The sequence below is a fragment of the Salvia hispanica genome, chromosome 2 (genome assembly GCF_029641045.1).
Source record: "Salvia hispanica isolate PSC_SH4W2 chromosome 2, Shi_PSC_v1, whole genome shotgun sequence".
NCBI lineage: Eukaryota > Viridiplantae > Streptophyta > Magnoliopsida > Lamiales > Lamiaceae > Salvia > Salvia hispanica.
The window spans coordinates 37,253,557-37,275,015 of record NC_142693.1 but is presented as its reverse complement, the minus strand read 5'-3'; the positions used below and the strand labels follow the sequence as shown (position 1 = coordinate 37,275,015).

Sequence of the window (21,459 nt, the reverse complement as noted above, 5' to 3'; positions counted from 1 at the left end):
AAAGTCACAGTCAGGATATGTTTTCACTCTGTTTGGAGCTGCCATTAGCTGGAAGTCAAATCTCCAAAGTGTGGTGGCTTTATCCACCACAGAGGCTGAATACTTGGCAATGACAGCAGCAGTAAAAGAAAGTTTTTGGCTAAGAGGAATAGCAGCAGATTTTGGTGTAAAGCAGGCTACTATAGCGATAGGATGTGATAACAGTGGAGCTATCAGCTTAGCCAAGCACCAAGTTTTTCATGAAAGGAGCAAGCACATTGATGTGCGGCTTCATTTCATTAGAGACGAGATAGAGAAGGGAAAGATCAAGGTGTTCAAAGTTGACACATCAGATAACCCAGCAGACATGTTAACTAAGGCTCTGCCACGAGAGAAATTTGAGCTGTGCTGTGCTTTGGTTGGTATGTGCAGAAGAGATTGAGACAACATGGTTGGCCAAGGTGGAGAATTGTTGTTATGGCTGCACCATGTCAAATACTAAGGGGAGAGTTAGTTAGCAGCTGAAGAGTATCAACAGCCGTTGATCTCGGCTAGTTCATTCACAACCACAAGATTGAAGTCTAGTTTTAGATCCTTTAATCCTAGCCGTTGATGTAATAGCTTTTAGTTTGAATGAAGGTTTAAATACCTTTTGTCGATTAGGGCTTTTCAGCTCATTCTGTAAATTCCAGATTTCCCCAAAAATTGATTCAATAGAAATTCTCTGATTCTCGCGAATATCTTCAAGGTTCTTGTTCTTGCTTTTGATTCCAATTACTAACAGCAACAAAACTGGTGCGAATCAGAAGAAGAGAAATGGTTGGGCATTGATGCTTGGGAAGATTTCTTGAAGGAAATGGACGTGGAAGGGCATGAAATGATCAAGGAATTTGTTTCCAAGGTCGAAGAAAATGTCCCATTTGAACAAATGTTCAGAGAAGCGTGGCACCATTTCCGCGGGAAACCTGCTTCACATAAGTTGGAAAATCTTGCTAGAAAATTGGGTAAAGTGAGAGAAGGGGATTTTGTGATGAGAGAGAGAGGTTTGGATTTGGAGGGGGAGGAGTTGAAGAATGAGAGATTCAAAGTGAAGACTATGAACGTAACCGGTTCAGGAGTTGTCGAGGAAGGCAAGCCAAAGTAGAAATTTACAAACAAATAAAGAGGGAAAAGATATATTTTGTGGATAAGAAATAGGTATACCTTAATTGATTGATTCTTTTATTTTGTTTCTTATATTATTTTCTTCCTTATAATACTCTTGTAATTGATGTGGCAAGATATATTGATTTTATATTGCATATTGTTAATAAACAATTCCATTAAATTTTAAAAGTGCAATTGGTTCATATAAATTTTTAGTTAAAATTGGTATTTCTCCACAAAGTTAAAATATGGTCGCAAGAAGTATATCAACTTATTCATTCTAGTGAACTTTCAACAAATTCAATTTAATTTATTACAAGACCTAAAGTCATACAGATCCTAGAAATTTCGTTATTTGGGATTAATTATGCCGACCTTTTGAAATTAGGGGTTAATTTCACTGACCTTTCAGAATATGAGATCGAGGCGTGCGTATTTTTCAGAATGAGAGATTTTTGACTTTTTACCATTTTTGGTAGTGGACCCCATATTCCACTAACTCATTCCTACTCACATTTTACTATAAAACTAATACTTTAAAAGTAGGACCCACGTCCCATCAACTTTTTCAACTCACTTTCCATTACATTTCTTAAAACCCGTGTCAGGTCAAAGTGTAGCAAATTTTGGGGGACGGAGGTAGTAGGAAAAAAGATAAAAAGTCAAAAATCTCTCATTCTGAAAAATACACACGCCTCGATCTCATATTCTGAAAGGTCAGCAAAATTATCCTCTAATTTCGAAAAATCAGCATAATTAATCCCAAATAACGAAATTTCTCGTCCCTTTAGTTGTCGTTCTAGCCACTGTCCAATCATCATACTCATCAATTTTTGTTTTAGCCCCAATCCCTATAACTCATAAGTCATAACTATCTTCATATCTTTCCCTTTAATTTAAATTTTCATTTTTTAGTACCAATATACTATTTCATTTTTTAACAATCAATTAATTTATAAAATTGATATACATAAGAACATAAATTGCGGAATTACTTCATTAAAATTCAAGTACAAGTCCTACAAATTAAAAAATAAAAACGTATTTTAGTATTGGAATCTATTGGTGTATGTCCAAATTTCTTCGATGAGGTAGATTTGAAGATAACCATGGAGTTCTTACCTCATAGAAACATGTCAACTAACAACCTCTCAGAATTTCGAGGCGAATCTTGAGTTGGAGGTCACTTACCACAGTCGAGCTAGAACAGTCTTGCTCGTCATACTAATCAGTTGCGTGATACACAATCTATTACTAGCACTTAATAATTACCTGCGGGTATATATATAGTAGTATAATTATAATATAACCAAAGATTAGTACGAATATTGAATTCACTTAGATTAATGTGTAGGCTCTAAGTACTACGATCAAACGCCTAACATTATCTAGACCATTGCGTTTAAGAGTTGGTTTAATTAACTAATGCAAATAAAGTATTACTACTAAATAACAAGAAGTAAACTAAGCTTGTAGAAAGAGAATTTTAAGGTATTCAGTTTCTGAAAATTGCGTTTATATTCCTATGATCCTATCTGTTTGTGAATTTTCGAATCGAGCAAAATAAATCTTACCTGGTTCAATGTTGGCGACAAAAATAGTTTGGGAGGAAGAAAGGAAAGAATTGCAGGATATTTGGATAAAAAGATAAAAGTGAGATAACGACGCTATTAAATAAGTTTAATAAGTACTAATTATTTTTAATTGGATATGTATATGGGCTTCATCAGTACTAAATGTACTATTGGGCTAATAATTTCATTAAATGTCCAAACAAATATGTCCATATGCATATTTTTTGAAATGTTCGAATATGTCAAATTAATTAAAAATTTTAATTAAGGAGTACTATAATTAGTTAATTTCATAAATATGCCCATGTAAAATTTGGATATTTTATTTTTTTAAAATTTAATATTATTCATTATTTATTTCTAGTTAATTAAAATTTATTTAATACTAGTACTAAGTTTTAGATAATTGTAAGGGTATATTATGTAATTATACATATTTAAATATTTTAATTTATGTTTAGTTGAATATTATCATAGTACGTATAATGTATTTTAAATTTAAAATTAGTGTATTTTTTTATTGAATATTTAAATCATTAATTCATAGATTATTGATAGAGTGTTTTGAGGTTAATGTGTATTTAAATAAACATGTAGGTACGATTGAAAATATATCCAAAATTAGTGAATATGGAATATTATTTTGAATTTAAGTTAGATATAAATGGTTACAGAATTCCATTTAGCTATATTATAGTAGTAGCATGGTATTATGTCTGACAATATTAGCAGTGGAAAATTTGTCGGACGGATAACCTATTGGTGAATTCACCAGCTGACATACCAACGAATCTCCGACAAAATTTGACACGAAACTTCCAATTCTCCAGTAGATGCTCAAAAGCACTCACTTGCAGACTTAATTAACTACAGATCTTCGAAAAAACTTGACGCGAAACATTCATCCCTCTGGGACACAGCCCAAAAGTTTCAATTATGTTACTGATGCCTTACTCATGTTATTGTACATGCAGCAATAAAAGCTTTTGTTGCCGATGCCATTAGTCAATGTTGTTGAACGTGCACTCATGGGCGGACACACATACAAATGACTAGGGGCTTAAGCCCTTAACAAACATGATTTTTTTATTTTTTCTATTTTTGTAAATTTTTTTTAATTTGTACCAATTTTATGTAAATTTTTATACAATAAGTTTTTATCCATGAGCTAAATTATACATGAATTGATGAATATAGTTTAAATAAATTTTTTTAATTAAATAGCCTTTACGAGCGATGATTTCTGCGTCCGCCCACCAGTGTACTCTTGGCATCATGTATTCACGTTGCTGCACGTATAGATACAGTGGAATTGAAGGGAAAAGAATGAGGAAGAGGTGCACATAATTAATTGCCAGCTGATGAATCAGTAATTTTTCTCTCCAACATCGTTAGATGACATTTTACCCAAACTATTAATTTAATAATATTGCGTTGGACCACCCTATGATACTAAACACACACTCCTATTCACGTAAATTGGAAGTACTAATTAAAATATTAGGAAAACAATTAGAGATTAATAATCCACCTCTCGAAATTCGAAACGTGCCTGTGCATCATAATAGAGAATTACGACTTTGGCCACCAAAAGTAATGGTGTCCACTTTGTCCCAATTAATTATGACTTATTAAAAAGATAAATTTAGATTATTTTCTTAAGTATCATGATTAAGTTGCGTTCGGATGACAATTCACTTCCATGAGAACATAGATAAGACATCATTAATTTGTACGGAGTATAAAATTAACCAACTAAATATAAGAATTAAATATAATTTGGTCCACGAATTTGGGTCGCCATATTGTTAAAAAAGGGTATTCCACAGTCCACATCATTAAATTTGAAGATTTGCAGTCTCCATGAAGTTTATTCATTTTCAATTTTTAACTGCACATAGTTTATGAAAAGTATTGTAGTTTCGTTTTTTACAAATACAACATACACGATATTTTTCATCAATGTGTACAATAATCAATTAAAATATCTTAAAATTACTCTTGGATTTTTAAAATACTGCAATTACAACATTGAAGAATGGATGGGGTAAATTTTAATTCTTATGTATTCATTAATAAATAGATGGTGTGAATGACCATATAATTAATTCATTATTATAGCTAATTGTGGTTCATGCAACATTGATTCCCAAGTTGATTCTGCAGGAGACTTAGCCTATAAATAGTCATTCTTATTCCATGCATTTCACACATTTTTGCATAACTTAAAGCGTAGGTAAAACTCTCTGAATCCACTGTGTTTTGAATTTATATTCTCACCTCTTACAGTATGTCGAAGCTCATATTGTTTGTGGTGATGCATGCTACCTATATATGAAACGAAGTTGTTTTATCTTTAGAGATGACACGTCAGAACCGAGAGCACTACAGGAGCGTAATTTGTCTTGCAGAAAGAGATCTTCCTCAACTTGATCGGTAGGTTTTTGTGGTTTTTGTTTGAGTTTTTTATACTTCCGTGCATTCCTTCTTTTCTCTTTTTCTAAGTGTATTATGTCTGACAAGTATTTTGAAACCGATTGTATTACATTCGACCAACATGTATTTTGAAACCGGATATTAAAAAAAACTCTATTCTTACTCTCTTTTCCTTCTCCACCAATTATATCAACAAAAATAATTAAGGTATAAAAAAATCATATGGTTGCATGGATATCTAGTTGCAATATTGGCAATTATTTACTCTTTAGATAATCTTCTAGTGAATACTCTTTAGATAATCTTCTGGTTGCATGGATATCTAGTTGCAATATTGACAATTATTTACTCTTTAGATAATCTTCTGGTGAATACTCTTTAGATAATCTTCTGGTTGCATGGATATCTAGTTGCAATATTGGCAATTATTTACTCTTTAGATAATCTTCTGGTGAATACTCTTTAGATAATCTTCTAGTTGCATGGATATCTAGTTGCAATATTGGCAATTATTTACTCTTTAGATAATCTTGGCATATTTCGTGATTTATTTTACCCACAAAATTTTATAGATTACCCACCTAAAATTAATCGTTTCCAAACCTATTTTACTAGCTACCATCCGTTGCCATTTATTAAAAACGAATAAAATTAAAATGTGGGTGTAGAATTACAATACATCATAGTTGATCACAATAGAAATACTTATATTTAAACTTGCTATTAAATGAGTACATAAGGCTAAATTCATTGATTTCTCAGTGGCTCTATAGATAGCTAGTCAGTTATTGGTGTGGTCCATCTTTTTTGTAGTCTATAATATAACTTCTCCCATTCGCGAGTTCGTGTATATAAAGCGGATTTGAGGTGATTATACCTATTAGAATTCGTTTTATTTTTAGAGACAGCACGCCAATCTAAGAGTATTAGATTTAATGTTAATTTATTTTGCAGAAAAAAGCCGCGTATGGTGAGTTTAATTTGTTTTAGTATATTTCGTTAATTTCTACTATCATTCATTTTGTTTTAGGCATTTATTTTAGACTAAAGGTCCTATTTGGTTTTTAAAATATGGAGATTTTTTAATTTTGATCCAAAATTTTATCTTTTGAATTATTTAGTCATTCACAAATAAAAACGGGTCACCTTTAGTCCGAACTGGATGGAAATGGTTAAATTTAACGGTCAACGAATATTAATTTAATTTTGACCGGATTAAGTTAATAATTAAGTTAAGAATTAAGTTAATATTAAATTTATATTAAGTTAAGTATTACACCGGACGGTCCCTTCTCCCCTCTACCGTCGGAGCCGGTCCCCTCTCCTCTGCCACCATCTCCGCCGCCGCCATACGGTATCAACCACCAGCTCATCTCTCTCCTCTTCCCTTCCACCGCGAAGCACGTCCGCAGCGCGTCGTAGATCGACACCGGCAAATGACCCATCCCTGCGCCGCCTCGATTTTCCTAAAAATGACCTCGGCCCTTCGGCTTGAGAGGCTGCGGTTGGTCTTCTTCTTCTTCTTCTTGGATTTGACTCTGACTTGGCCGATGTAGGTTACTTTGGGTGAGAGGGCTTGGGGTTGTCGAGGCGTTTCTTGGGGAGGAAAGGGGAGGCCTTGTTAGGGCGGAGGCAGTGGCCGGGGCTGAGGATTGATTCGGAGAGTTTCATGGAGGAGGAAGAGGAGAGGCAGATGAAGAGCTCGCTGGTGTTTTTGCGGAAATGGTCTCTCTCTCTCTCCATTTCCTACTACTAATTCTTGTTTGTTACTTTGTTAATTTTGCTGGAAGAGGAGGGAGATTGAGCTGGTGGTTGACACTGTATGGCGGCAGCGGAGATGGTGGCGGAGGTGAGGGGACCAGCTCCGGCGGCGGAGAGGAGAGGACCGGCTCCGGCGGCGAAGGAGAGGGGACCGTCCGGTGTAATACTTAACTTAATATAAATTTAATATTAACTTAATTCTTAACTTAATTATTAACTTAATCCGGTCAATATTAAATTAATATTCGTTGACCGTTAAATTTAACCATTTCCATCTAGTTTGGACTAAACATGGCCCGTTTTTATTTGTGAAGGACCAAATAATTCAAAAGATAAAGTTTTGGACCAAAATAAAAAAATCTCCTTATCTCCATATGTTAAGGACCCAAAAGGACCTTTAGTCTTTATTTTAATTTTAACTAACAGTTTACTACTTATAGACGACTTGTATTTTTCTCATATTTAACAGTATTTAATTAAAAATGTAAATGGAACCAACGGCTTACTTGTTTTTAGGCGACTTGTAGCAATTTTAATTTTGGCATGCTTATTTTTAAGCTGTCAGGGCTTTCTAATTTTATCATATGGACTAGTTTTTTTTTTTTTTTTTTTTTTTATTTATTTTGGGATTGAGTGTTCTTAGCTCTGTCTCTACATTTTCTTTTGGGCGCCCATTGTTAGGTTTGGTATACTGAAAAGCATGTTTCGAGTAAGTTTCGCGCGAATAGAATCTTGCTTGTATACGTAAAACTCTATAATCCACTTTTAACCCGATTCAGTATTATTCGAGCAGTCTCGCACGAATAGAATCACTATTATTATTACATTGTGTTTGCTTGTGCATTTATAAGATGTTTTACAAATATTTAAATGCATAAGAAGTAAACAAAGTCTAAGTCTTTTGCTTAGTAGACCGGTTGTGGGCGTCGTCCACTTTAAGGTAACACGGTCAGATCTATGCAATGCTTTGCAAAAGAAAAAGAAGAATCTCACAACCTAGATAGGCTTTGGCTACCTATCGTGAAAGGTTGCAATGTCAGTCCGCATATTTTTTAAGCCTTACTGAAATAAGATGACATTAGTGTGGTATAGCACTGAACGGATCTAACAGCAAGACGTGTCTTTATGCTATCTATTGAAAGACTAAGCCTTGATAAAATACTATTTCTTAATCTACATATGTTAGCATTGAGCATACGGTATTGATTATGCACTACTTTGACTTATCAAATGGTGCGGGTTTTTCGCAACCCAATAATCTTGATATATTGGGTGGTGGTGATTAATATCTAGCGGTGCTAGGATTGCTATTATGTTGAATCGTGCGCGAGGTGAGTCTCGTTTGATAATGTCCTCAAGAGGAGCTCGAACAAGATTTTATTATTCAGAAAACTGGCCAGTTGGAGTTTTATTACTCTATGAATAATAAATAAATGTTTCTTGCTAAGTCCACTCTTGGAATTAATAAGATGTTAATTAATTAAGTCCATAGCAGACATTAATTAATTAATGGACATTTATATCTTAAGCGCGGGAAATAAATAATAAACAAAGTGGAAACCCGGATTACTTGTAATTTCGGATTTGGATGGGGAGAGTTCAATATTACTTCTGTAGTGGCTGCTCGTAATATTCCAATATAAGCTTGTATTAAATTGTGGGTTCAATTTAATTAGTAAAAAGCTAATTGGGGAGCCCATATCCAAAACCTTCCATAGATCCCTGTCTGGACCCAAAAGGAAATTAATATAAATAGGAGAATAAAGGAGACAGAAATCATTCATTATTATTATTCATAATTTTCGTCCCCCTCTACCTAGAGGAGTTCGAATTTCTCTCCTAATTGGAGAAGGATTTCTTCTGTCTTCTTTATTCGAGTCCTAGTATTTTGATAAGATCAGCCCACCCTGATATCGAGATACAGTTCGGGAACCAGAGAGAAGATCTGTGGTCTAGTATTGAAGATCATCATGGAGAAGGCGCGAGCAATCGACGATTCTTTGGAGAATCAAATTGGTAACTCTAAACCGTAGAATTCATGTTTTAGGATTTACTCTCTTTGAGCATGAATTATTTGCGTTCTAGCATGCAATTATCTGTTTAACATGTGAATTGATTAATCGCATAATCGATCAAATAGATCCTACATCTGATTTATTTGTTTTGTACAAGTCTTCCGCTGTGCAAGGGGCACCAAACCCCAACAATCAGGCTGAAAAAATTACAAAAGAATTTGAATATGCATGTTGAATAAATTGCACACAAATAACAAATACAGTAAAATAATTTAAAATATAGTATTACCATTCAAATGAGTTGATTTGTAATATTGAATAAAAAGAAGAATGGTAAAGAACAAAATCAAACTGTCAAAATCAAATTTTATACTAACAAAAAGTATGATCCATAACTGACGAGATACAACATCATATCCACCGTTGAGCGACTTTTAAAATTTATGTTCATAATTAAAAAAAAATTAAGAATTGACATTAAATACTTAAAAACTATAGTGAATGTGATAGTTTATATAGGTCTTAAGCACAATGTCGCACATGTTTACATTTTCTTACACATACTACCTGAGCAATATATATACCTTGAGAAGGACACAATAATATGGTTTCATTTATTGCATACAAAATATAAAAATTAGAAAATAGGAAAAATGAGTAGGGGTGTAAGTTCGGGTACCCGCGGATACCCAAACCCGAAAATTCGGGTACCCGAATCCGAAATCTCAAAAATATCATACTCAATACCCGACCCGTATGTGAGTTCGGGTACCCTAATACCCGATGCGGGTACCCGAACCCAACTAATCGGGTACCCATAAACCCGGAATTATTATATTTAAAATTTCTTCTTTTATATAAATTAAATTCTGACGAGAATAGAAATTATTAAAAATCACACAATACTTATATAAAATAGACCTTTGACAAATAGACACTACTTAATTTTAAAATAAATTTTTTTTTGTTATATATTGAAACATAAAAGGGATTATAAAAGGGATTAAAATAACTTTTTAAGACATTAAATGAACATGTAAATAGACTGGAGAAAACATAACTAATTAACTATATATTTTCAAAAGATAACAAGTAAGAACATAAATAATGCCACATGAACCGAACACGAATGTAAAGAAGAGAGCAAACGGCAAAAAGAGAGCAGCAGCAGCGGCGTGAAGGAAACTTGAAAAAGTGAGACATACGAAAAATTTATAAATCTACATGTGATTAAATAAAGTTACCCTAGATCTACCTTATAGGCCATAGGCCCTATACTAAATAAAAATATTTATCACAAATACATAATTAATCGGGTTAATCGGGTATTAGTCGGGTACCCTAATACGGGTTTCGGCTACCCTAAACCCAAAAAATCCTAACATTAACTACCCAAACCCGTACCCGAACCCATTATTTCGGGTTTCGGGTACCCATAACGCGTCGGGTATTGGGACTGGGTCGGGAATACCTGAAACCTGCGGATTAAATTTTCAGGCCTAAAAATGAGTTAATTACCCGAACCATTATAATTAAATACTATTGACCTTTTTAACAAACATGTCCCAAACTATATAATAGTATTATTAAACTTTTAATGAACACATCTCAAAGTCCAAAATTATACTGGATAATTATATGAAATATCAGAACTATAACAAAACTAATAAGAATGTCTAAAATTTAATTTTTCAGTATTAAATTAAAATTATGTACACATCTGCAGATCAGTTGTTTTAGTTAAAGTATCAATAGTCCTAGTATTAAGATGCAATTTTCCAATAATAATATTGGTAATTAATTATATTTTGAAGTACAGTAACTAATTAAGTTGTTAAATTTGTAATAATACCATTATAATGTTAAATAATGTATATATATTTCCGCAATAAAATAAAAAGACAATATATAGTACAGTTCCATGAAGTGTCAACTTGAAAATATATTTAAGGGAATTTCATATATACTACTATTATCTTTTAATCATTAGCACCATTTATTACTTAGCATATATTGTATCTAATTGTTTTTTAAAAACGGTATGTGACGAAGACAAAAAGGACATGTAAAAGTTTGTCTTGTCCGCACTATTTAACTTGTTTATTAATTTTTTCTATATTAATGTGAATTCAAAGCTCAGTTCTGTTGCCTCACGAGAACACAGCTTGATACTGCTGGATTTTACTAGCTATAAGACTGTCTAATTAGAAAAATTACTTAATCAGAATATTATATATAACGAGTATTATATGGAGTATTGATATAAATAGAAATAAAATAAAACATCATTTCACCATGAAGATCCAGATTAATCATTTAGCAGAAGCTCTTAATCAATTTAGTAATTGTATTTAGAACCAGCTAGGGACAGAGCTTACCATGATATGACAATTTGCCAACTTAAAAGCCAAAATTTTTAAGGCCTTTGAGACTTTAATTATATCTTTTTGAATTACATGTTCTTGAATAGTAGTATGATATTAATAGTAGTAGTACTATATAAATATGTGGTCTTAATTACTTATAATTGACGTTCAAGTCCAGCTAAGAAAACAAAGAATTAATTTTGATTATCAATCAAAAGGTAATCTTACTGCCCCCCGCTATATATGAGCAGAACGTGGGATACTATTCAAGTAACTCTTAATCTAATACTTCTCTTAATAGTGTTTAATTTCAATGCAAAATTTTATCTAACTAGGGTTAGCTATTACTAATAGCACACTGTTACAGAGTTAAACCTGAAGTTGTAAATTTCAAAAATATTTAACTTCAACTTTTTAGAAGTCTCATCAGTCTAATCATTTTAGTTACAGTACATGTTGGCTAGATCTCGTTGGGGAAAAATGGTAATTACTATAAAAATTTTAAAATCGATGTTCATGTGAAAAATTGGAAAATTAAATGTAATTAAAAATTTATTCACACAATGTATCTAAAATAAGATTGATTTTCCAAAATATTCTTCTATATATATAGTGGTAAAATATTACAATGCCAAAACATACACTTTTATCTGTTTTCTCCTCTTAATAGATTATCTGATGTATAAAAGCTGGCTAATGTAATCACTAGATGTTCAATAATTAGATTTAATCCATATTTATAGTATTATTTTCTTAAAACTACTCTTTGTAGGGTAATATAATATAATTGTGTTTTACTAGATGGACAAAGATTTTAGACTTAAAAAAAAGCAGCAAATTCTTATATTCACGTAAACAAATTGGTGATTTCTTTTGTAATGAATGTAATGATGAACAAGGTTTATAGTCCAATTAAATTTGAGCTATATATAGTTCTTCATCTTCTTCTTTAATTCTTGTTCCCTTTTTTGAGTAATTTTTAGCTAAACTTGTTTTTAACATCATATATAGTTTGGCAAGCTCGACACAGAAGAAAATTGTGCACGAAAAAAGAAATAAATTAATATGAGTTGAAGCTGGATGTTTTCAGTTCTCACCCTCGAGCGCCTCGTTTGAATATAATCAAAATTTACCAATAGAGAAAAGCAATAGTAAACTGAGGTTAATTAAAAGTGGAAGTCAGAACAAAAAGAATAAGCAGGTGAGGCAAATTTAAAAGTGATAATGCCTCTCAGATTACAGACAAAAATCACCTTATTTTGGAAGAGACAACATATATATCTATATTAACACAATCACTCTGGTGTGTGTGTGTATGTAATTGAATTGAGTTTATCTTTCAAGTACAGAGCCTTGGTCACTACCCCCTGGCTGTGTGTCAGTATGTGTTAGAGAAACAGTGGCCTAGTGTAGAGAAGTGTAGAAGGTGAAGTAAGAGATGGTGTGTGCACAATTTTCACCTTGTTACCTTTCCCTTTATTCAACTTATTAAATTACCAAACCCCTATTTGTTGGAGTATCTTATACGTCTCCCATACTGTATACAAACCCTAAATAGTGAAGTGGTACTATTTTGTGATGGGACCATTGTTTGTCCCTCATCTTAGAATTGAAAACAATTTTAACAACACCATCCGGGTCTGCCGCTAACCACCTCCCATCCCTCTCTCTCTCTGGATTTGTCTGAAAATGGATGATCAATACGGGATGGGAGATCTGCGCCGCTACATCGACGCCCGGCCTCACTTTCCGGCAATTTCTCAGCAGCCGGATTTCCCCTCCTGCCATCGCTCCTCTTATCCCTACGATATGCTCGTCTTTCGGCAGTCGGATTCCACTGGCATCGCACCTTCAGCTGACGGCGCAGCTCTTATCAGCTTCGATGGCGGTATGGCCAGCGGCGGCGGAGACGGCGGCGCAGGGCGGTGGCCGAGGCAAGAAACGCTGACGCTTCTTGAGATCAGATCAAGGCTTGATCCCAAGTTCAAGGAAGCCAATCAGAAAACCCCCTTGTGGGATGAGGTCTCTAGGTATTTTATGAAAAACAATTTAATTTGATTTCTCAATTTTACTTGGATTCAACTCGAATTACTACTATTTTCTTCAGAATCAAAACCCTCAAAACATGTTTCTTGCTCAGATTTTTCATTTGAAGGGTTTGTTAGTTAGTACTCGAATTTCTTCTTTCTTTAAACTTTTCCGACCAACTGTTTGATTCAATTCCAGGTAAAGTTCATCTTGAATCACTTCAGATTTTCATAAGGTAATTAAACTATATAATTAACTCGCAACCACAGGATTGTTTGGTCTTGGGCATAACTATTCATCACGCCTTGTGCTTCAACAAATTAACACCAATTCTTGCAAACAATCTTCATTTTTTTTTTTTCCCACAAAATTAAAGAAAGATCTTGATGCTATAAAGCATGTGGAAAGCAGTCCAATTCCAAATGGAATTGGAAGCATCATTATCATATGATATGATACAATCAAAGAAAAGGAAACGCAGCTAGGGTTCCCTTGAAGAAAGATGATTGTTGTTTGGTTGCAGGATTATGTGGCAAGAACATGGATATCAGAGGAGTAGCAAGAAATGCAGAGAAAAATTCGAGAATCTATACAAGTATTACAAGAAGACCAAAGAAGGCAAAGCCGGCAGACAAGACGGCAAACACTACAGATTCTTCCGACAGCTCGAAGCCCTCTACGGCACCAACAACTCCTCATCATCAGCTTCTCATTTTCACAGCAATTTTCCAAGCACCAACGATCAAGAACCCTATCCCGACAGCAGCCTCCCAGACTCGTGCGACTGCGACGCCACATCATCGCAGTGCACGGATTCGAACGCGGAGGATGCGAGGATGAAGAAGAGGAGAGGGAAGATGAGGCTGAAGGCGGAGATCGAGGCGTCGATTGAGGCGCAAATGAGGAGCATGATGGAGAAGCAGGAGGCGTGGATGGAGAAGATGACGAGAGCCATCGAGGGGAAGGAGCAGGAGCGGCTCGTGAGGGAGGAGCAGTGGCGCCGGCAAGACGCTGCCAGGATAGACGGAGAGCACAAGATGTGGGCTAAGGAGAAGGCATGGATCGAGGCGCGCGACGCGACCCTCATGGAGGCCTTCAATAAATTGGCAGCAAGGGAGATTCAGGCACCGGGGAGCGGGATGGAAGAAAATGGAATATCGGAGGAGTTGGCGTGGGATCATGTGATTAATGATTATCTCATCAAATGCAGCAGCAGCAGGAAGAAGAAGGAGAGTAATTCTTATGATCAGATTAATGGGAATGCTGCTGATGCTGCTGCAAATGATGGCCTTTTTAGGTACTTCATTGGAGATTATGATCCTTCTCAAAGAAATTAAATGAATTTGTGATGGTTGTGTGTGTGTGTGTGAATGTGAATGTTTGTAAGGCTCGATTCTATTCTTGCTGCTGGAAGAAGATGCAAGTGAGTTGGATGAGGCTGCTTTCGTTGTACGATTAGCTTTGTTGCAGGTACGTTTATGACTTGTAATTAAGTTGTAATTACCCTATGGTAATACTCAAATAACGTATTTGTCATGAATTATGTGAGTAATTGGAGTTCAGATTTTACAAATGTCTGCGTTATTATTATTCATCCAATTTCAAGTATATCAAGAATGATTCATTATGTGAGTTATCGGAGTTACAATTTTATTACACATAATATAAGTAGACGAAGCTAATTGATAAGAGATTGATTGGTAGTTCATCCAAATTATGTAAAGCTCTCAATATCATTTTTGTACATCTAACTAATACTCCCTCCGTATTCAAAAAATAGAAATATTTAAAACAGTACGAGTTTTAATGCACAATTGGTAAAGTAAATCAGAAGAATTGGTAAAGTAAGAGAGAGGAGAGGAAAAATGAATGAACTAAGCAAGAGGAAGAGAAAAAGTAGAGTTAATGGATTGTGGGGTCCATGTCCAAAATAGAAAGATTCTAAAGTTTCTATATTTAAGGAACGGTCCAAAATAGAAATAGTTGCTAGTTTTAAAAAACTGAGGATGTACTAAAATATAATTCGTTTTTACTATTTATGATAAATGTGTTGCACATTCCGTTCACATTCCACTTAAAAAAGAAACATTTGTAATAGCATTTCAAGACTACTAATGTTTTATTAAAAGATATTACTACTATTAAAATAAATACAAATGACTTTGTGTCTGTTTATATCTTTATATGGATGATGGCTCGAACCTTTGATCGTTTGATTTACTACTCCCTCCGTCTCAGATAATTCGTCTCACTTTGACCGAGTACTGGTTTTAAGAAATATACTCAATAAAAAGTGAGTTGAAAAAGTTAGCGGAATGTGAGTCCTACTTTTATATATTAGTTTTATAATAAAATGTGAGTAAGAATGAGATAGTGGAATATGGAGTCAACTACCAAAAAAATAGTAAAAAGTGAAATAAGACAAATTATGTCGAACGGATTGAAATGGAAAAATGAAACAAATTATGTGGAATGAAGGGTTTATTAGTTAAGTGGAAGCTTATTGTCAATGAACAAGCCTAATATATGTTCTCAAAATCGCTCTCGTCTTATGTAAAACACCAAAATTGGACTAACACGTCTCACTAGTCTAGCGGTGAAGAGGTGGACATGAATACTTACTAGTTGCCTCTCCCCACAAGTTCGATTCCTTATAACTTTGAAGTTACAAGTTCGATTCCTTAGAAATTTGAAGTTAGGCAAAAGTAGTACTAGGATGAGTAACTTCCCTAGCAAATCCTAATGTTGCACCCTTTTTAAAAAGATTTGTCCTATCAAATCCAAAAAAATCACCAAATTTGGAGATGTGAAAATCGAAATTGACTTAAATTCACATAAGACAAAACTGAGTTTGTGAGTTAAATAAGTTAGATGAGAAGGAGCACACGAAAGGCAAAATGGTGAAGTTGTCAGTTAGTCATTCGGTGAATAATCTTTTCTTGGTGCTTAATTTGGAGTAGCAATTTATGCAGCTGCACACAAGAAGTAATGGAATGGTTACAGATGAATCACAGTTTGAAACATTAAACACTGATGTTGCGTAATCAGTTGCTTTGATTTGACTATTTACTGACATCTCTGTCGACCCCTTTCCAATAACACACAATTCACATAATCCCAATTTGGAAGGTTTCACAGTGAACTACAAAACTCTAGATAATGGATTTATCTCATCCATAGTCTCTGAACTTTAAAAATATTATTAGTAGTCCTTGGACTAAGGGTTTATCTCGAAATTGATCTTTTTAGTTTTTTTTGGTACGAAAATACCCTTTGATATTATTTTGGGGGATTTGGGCAATTTGGTCTTTTACACTTTTAACATTTTAAATCTGATATTATTTTAGTTATGTACTAACTTTGATATTATTTCAAAATTATCATTCTTCTTCCATTTTGTTATCCTTCACTGAATTTGTTTTTTTTTATTTCAATATTAGATTTAATTTTATAAAATTAAATTTAATATTTAGATTTTTAAATATCAATAAATTTTTTTAATGAAAACTATTAATTCATGGACTCTATAAATATTGATTAAAAATTTTTGTTATTTAATATAATATTCAATTGAATTGAAGAAGTACAGAAAAATAATATTAAATATGATGGAAAAATATTCTATTTAGCCTCCGTTCGGTTGTTATAATTACTTGTGATTAAATATTATAAAGTTGACTAAAAATTTGATCCTACTTAATATTTTATATAGGAGTATTTTTGTTGAAATTTTCTAGTAAATTTTGATTGTTTTCAAATTAATAAACGAAAATTATATTAGTCTTACATTAGATGCATATTTATTTCAGAATAAATTGTGTTATATAATCTATTTATGATTAAAGCTATTAAATATTGATTAAAACTAAGGCGTTGTCATACCTTATTGATTACATAGTACTATACACTATCAAATATTGATTATAATTATTAATTTTTGCTATTTAATAATTTTTATAATTAAAAAAATTTATTGATATTTAAAAATTAAAATTTAAAATTTTGTAAAATTAAATCTAATATTGAAATAAAGAAACAAAGTGAAGGATGACAAAAGGGAAAAAGGATGATAAATTTGAAATAATATCAAAGTTAGTACATAACTAAAATAATATCAGATTTAAAATGTTAAAAGTGTAAAAAGACTAAATTGCCCAAACCTCCCAAAATAATATCAAAGGGTATTTTCGTACCAAAAAAAGCCAAAAGGACCAATTTCGAGATAAACCCTTAGTCCAATGACTACTGGCGATATTTTTAAAGTCTAGGAACTATAGACAAGATAAACCCATAATCCAGAGACCATTTTTGCAGTCCGCTTAAAATAGATTCTCTAATTGCTAGTGTTACTAGTAGTAATAACTATCGTCAGCGGTGTGTGAGTGTCATTGCTGTAACAACATTTTTAAAAATAAAAAAAAAATACTAGCAGAAACCATTTGAATTTTGTTAAGTCGTATATAAGTTTGCACGACACGAGATTAATTAATCTGTCAAATAGAAAGAAAATATGTAGAGGAAGTACGTATGAGATTAGAAGGTCATTTATATTTTCGTTGATTATAGAAATTCATTAAGGAAGAAAATAGCAGTAAAATATTCGAACTACTCATTTTTAATTTCTTTTGTTGAAATTCAGCTTAGTTTCGGTTGTCGCAATTGATTTACATCGTCTAGTCTAAGACGCAATTGTTAAATAGTAGTACTCCCACCATAGTAATAGTCATTTTGTTATTTTCGTTCCATAGTAATAGAGTCATTTCTCTTTTTAGTATAAGTCAACACATTTTTCCACACCTACTTTACTCTCTTACTTTTTTCTCTCTTCATCTCTCTACCTTTTTCATTTTATACTTTATTGAGTAAATGTCAAAACTGGTCCTGAACATCTGTCAATTTTATGATTTTGGTCATATACTTTATCTTTTGAATTTTTGCATCATGAACATTTCAACTCGGATCACAATTGGTCATACACTAACAATTCCGTCAATTTTTAAACAGTTTTAACCTGATTTTAACCGATTTTGATGGATTTAAAAGTCCCATTCGGTTTAAAACCGTTTAAAAATTAACGGAATTGTTAGTGTAGGAATAATTGTGATCCAAGTTGAAATGTTCAGGATGCAAAAATTCAAAAGATAAAGTATAGGACCAAAATCATAAATTGCGTATATGTTCAGGATCAGTTTTGGCATTTATTCTACTTTATTCTCCCTTTATTTAACTCACCTAACCTAATTTTTTTAATCTCCGTGTCGAAAAGAAATACCTCTAATCTATGAAAAGTGATGGAGTATTACTCAGTTCCTTGTTAATTGTGTCACTTTTCTCCACAAAGATTATAAGCAAGAAATATTTGGTGTGTTAAAGTGGAGAGAATAAAATAAGATGATAATAAAATAAGATAGATAAAGAATATAATAAAGTAAAAGAGAATATTATATTTTATCAAAAATAAAAAATAATTTAATTAACTTAGAACTTGTAAAAATAAAAAAATGGAATTTACCCAAGAATGGAGGGAGTAGATAATTTCGATATAGTATAATAGTACTCCAGTTTGTTAATTTTTTAAAAGCGGAACACTATTATGAGAAAAGCAAATAGTTTGGACACTAATTTAACTATACTAATTTTCAAATCATTATATAAATGGCTATACATATACATGTCAACAGGCAAAATGGAAAAAACTAACGACATTTGCCAAATTTATTAGAACTAAACAATGAAAATCCAAAACAAAATTAAAAAAACACACACACAACAAAAATTAAGCAAGGAAAAAAGGAGGTAGAGAAATAATGTTCATCTCTAGTACTTATAATCCTTAACATGGAGACTCTCCGACGCCCCCTCGCTGCCGGCGGCGCCGCCCTTGTAAGTCCCAAGCGTGGCCTCAGAGTTGGCCTTGCAGCGGCCATGGAAATTCTCCTGAGCCTTCTTCACATTCTCAGTCTTGCCAGCCCACGCCTTGAGCGTGCTCTGCTGCAGCGCCCGCCCGTACGAGAACGTCAGGCTCCACGGCTTCTTCGTCTTCAGCTTGTTCATCGCGTTCAGATTCACCGTCGCCTCCTCCTCGCTCTGCCCGCCGGACAGGAACACCACCGCCGGAACAGCCGGCGGCATCGTCCTCTGCAGCGCCCGGACGGTGTACTCGGCGATCACCTCGGGCGCCACCTTCTTTGCATCGGAGCCCGGGGTGACCATGTTGGGCTTGAGGAGGGTCCCCTCCAGGAGCACGTGGTGGTCGTTGAGTGCCTTGTAGCACGCGGCCAGCACGCGCTCCGTCACGTCCGCGCACCGGTCGATGTCGTGGGGCCCGTCCACCAGGATCTCAGGCTCCACGATGGGGACCAGCCCGTTCTCCTGGCAGATGATGGCGTAGCGGGCCAGTCCGTTTGCGTTCTCATTGATCGCCAGCTGGGATGGCAGGTTGGGCCCGATCTTCAGGACGGCCCGCCACTTGGCGAAGCGGGCGCCAGCGGTGTAGTACTGCTGGCACCGCTTTGCCATGTCATCAAGGCCTTGGGTGGTGGTCTCGCCGTCTGTGCCGGCGAGCTCCACTGTGCCCTTGTCGACCTTGATGCCAGGGAGGACACCCCCTTCCTTCATCACGTCCACAAAGGGCTTGCCTATTCAATTATTAAAAAGAAAACAATGGGAAATTTTCAATTTTGGTGTAAGTTTTGGAAAAAGGTTCTCAAACCTTTTTTTATGGGTAACTTTGGATAAAAGGTTATGTGAAAATCTTCTATCATCACAAGTTTTAATGGAAAATTGGTCAAGTAAGAAAGAGCCAGAGAGAAAAGGTACCGGCGGCAGTTTTCTGATACAAAGTCTCCTCAAAGAGGATGACTCCACTCAGAAAGGGGAGAACGCCGGGGGCAGTGAAGAGGAGCTCACGAAGAGCCCTCCGGTTTTCCTCGTTGTTCTCGACTTTAATGCTTTCAAAGCGCTTCCCAATTGTGCCGGTGGATTCATCCGCAGCGAGGATTCCCTTCCCCGGCGTACCAATATATGCAGCATTCTTGATCAGTTCATCTGAACGTCAAACATATATTAATATGACGAAAATTAAGGAACACAGCCAGTTAAAAGTTAAAACCACAATCATTTTTCATATTATTAATGGATGAATAAAATCGATTAAACCACCGTAAATCAATCGGTCTAGCCATACAATTCGATGAAGACATTATAGATCGAACAGACACGAGTTAAAAAAAAAGTAATGCAAACAAAACAAAATCGCAATAAAAGAATTATTAAAGAGAAAAAAAAGATGTATATACCGGCGTATTTTCCCCTGTAGCAAGACATGATTACGGAGAGTGTATGAGAAATTCAATATATTGAGAATTTAGTGAGAGAGGAGAGATGAAGTTTGATGTTCATATATCTATATATACACATGTTGAGAAACAGTGGATCACCAATATTTTTAGTTCAACCGCAATTCACGTTTCCTCCTCCAACAAACTCGCTCCTTCTTGCAAAGTTTTGTTGGGTCTCTATTTTCCAAATTTATTAAAATTTTAAAATGGATTAAATAATAATAATAATAATTATTATTATTATTATTATTATTATAATAGTAGTTGTAGTAGTAGTTGATGATTAAAAAAGGCATATTATAGAAATTAATTAGTGACATTTGAGAGTGCAATTTATTTGCAGCCAAATTCATATAAATTCCCTTAAATATTCAAATTCATAGTAGTTATATCCATATTTTATTTGTAGAGGGAACATATTTTTTAGTACATCAACTATTCTAAATGAGCAAATTTGGTCTGCAATATTTCATAATAATTTTTGAGGTCCAATAACTATAAGTCAATATCAATTCAACTACTTTTTGGCTATTTTTAATATTTTCATGACCAAAGTACCCTTAAGGCCATGAGAGCAATTCAACCTATTTACCCTCTTATTTTTATTAAAGTATATAATTTGGGATAATTGATGTACCAAAAAAAATATTACCTCTAATTTTAATTTCAAAATAAAAATATCTTAATGATATTAATATTCTATTACTATTAAGAGTAAAGGCCAAAACTGGTCCTGAACATATGCTCATTTTACGATTTTGATCATAAACTTTATCTTTTGACTTTTTTTGTCTTGTACATTTCAAATCGGATC

General features: G+C 33.9%; 2 protein-coding genes across 2 annotated transcripts; one reads left to right on the top strand and one right to left on the bottom strand.

Moving 5' to 3' along the window:
• The first annotated feature begins 12,882 nt into the window (after positions 1-12,882).
• Positions 12,883-14,878, top strand: LOC125201875 (trihelix transcription factor PTL-like). The gene is made up of 2 exons (XM_048100163.2): positions 12,883-13,307; positions 13,829-14,878. Exons 1-2 carry the CDS (start codon positions 12,967-12,969, stop codon positions 14,640-14,642), a joined length of 1,155 nt encoding a protein of 384 aa, XP_047956120.1. The 5' UTR covers positions 12,883-12,966; the 3' UTR covers positions 14,643-14,878.
• A 4,049-nt stretch (positions 14,879-18,927) lies between these two features.
• On the bottom strand, positions 18,928-20,735 carry LOC125194282 (fructose-bisphosphate aldolase 1, cytoplasmic-like). Its single transcript, XM_089063811.1, has 3 exons — positions 20,604-20,735; positions 20,125-20,352; positions 18,928-19,943 (listed from the first exon to the last, which is right to left on the bottom strand). The coding sequence occupies exons 1-3, from the start codon at positions 20,629-20,631 to the stop codon at positions 19,123-19,125; spliced, it is 1,077 nt and encodes a 358-aa protein (XP_088919937.1). The 5' UTR covers positions 20,632-20,735; the 3' UTR covers positions 18,928-19,122.
• Between the last annotated feature and the right edge of the window lie 724 nt (positions 20,736-21,459).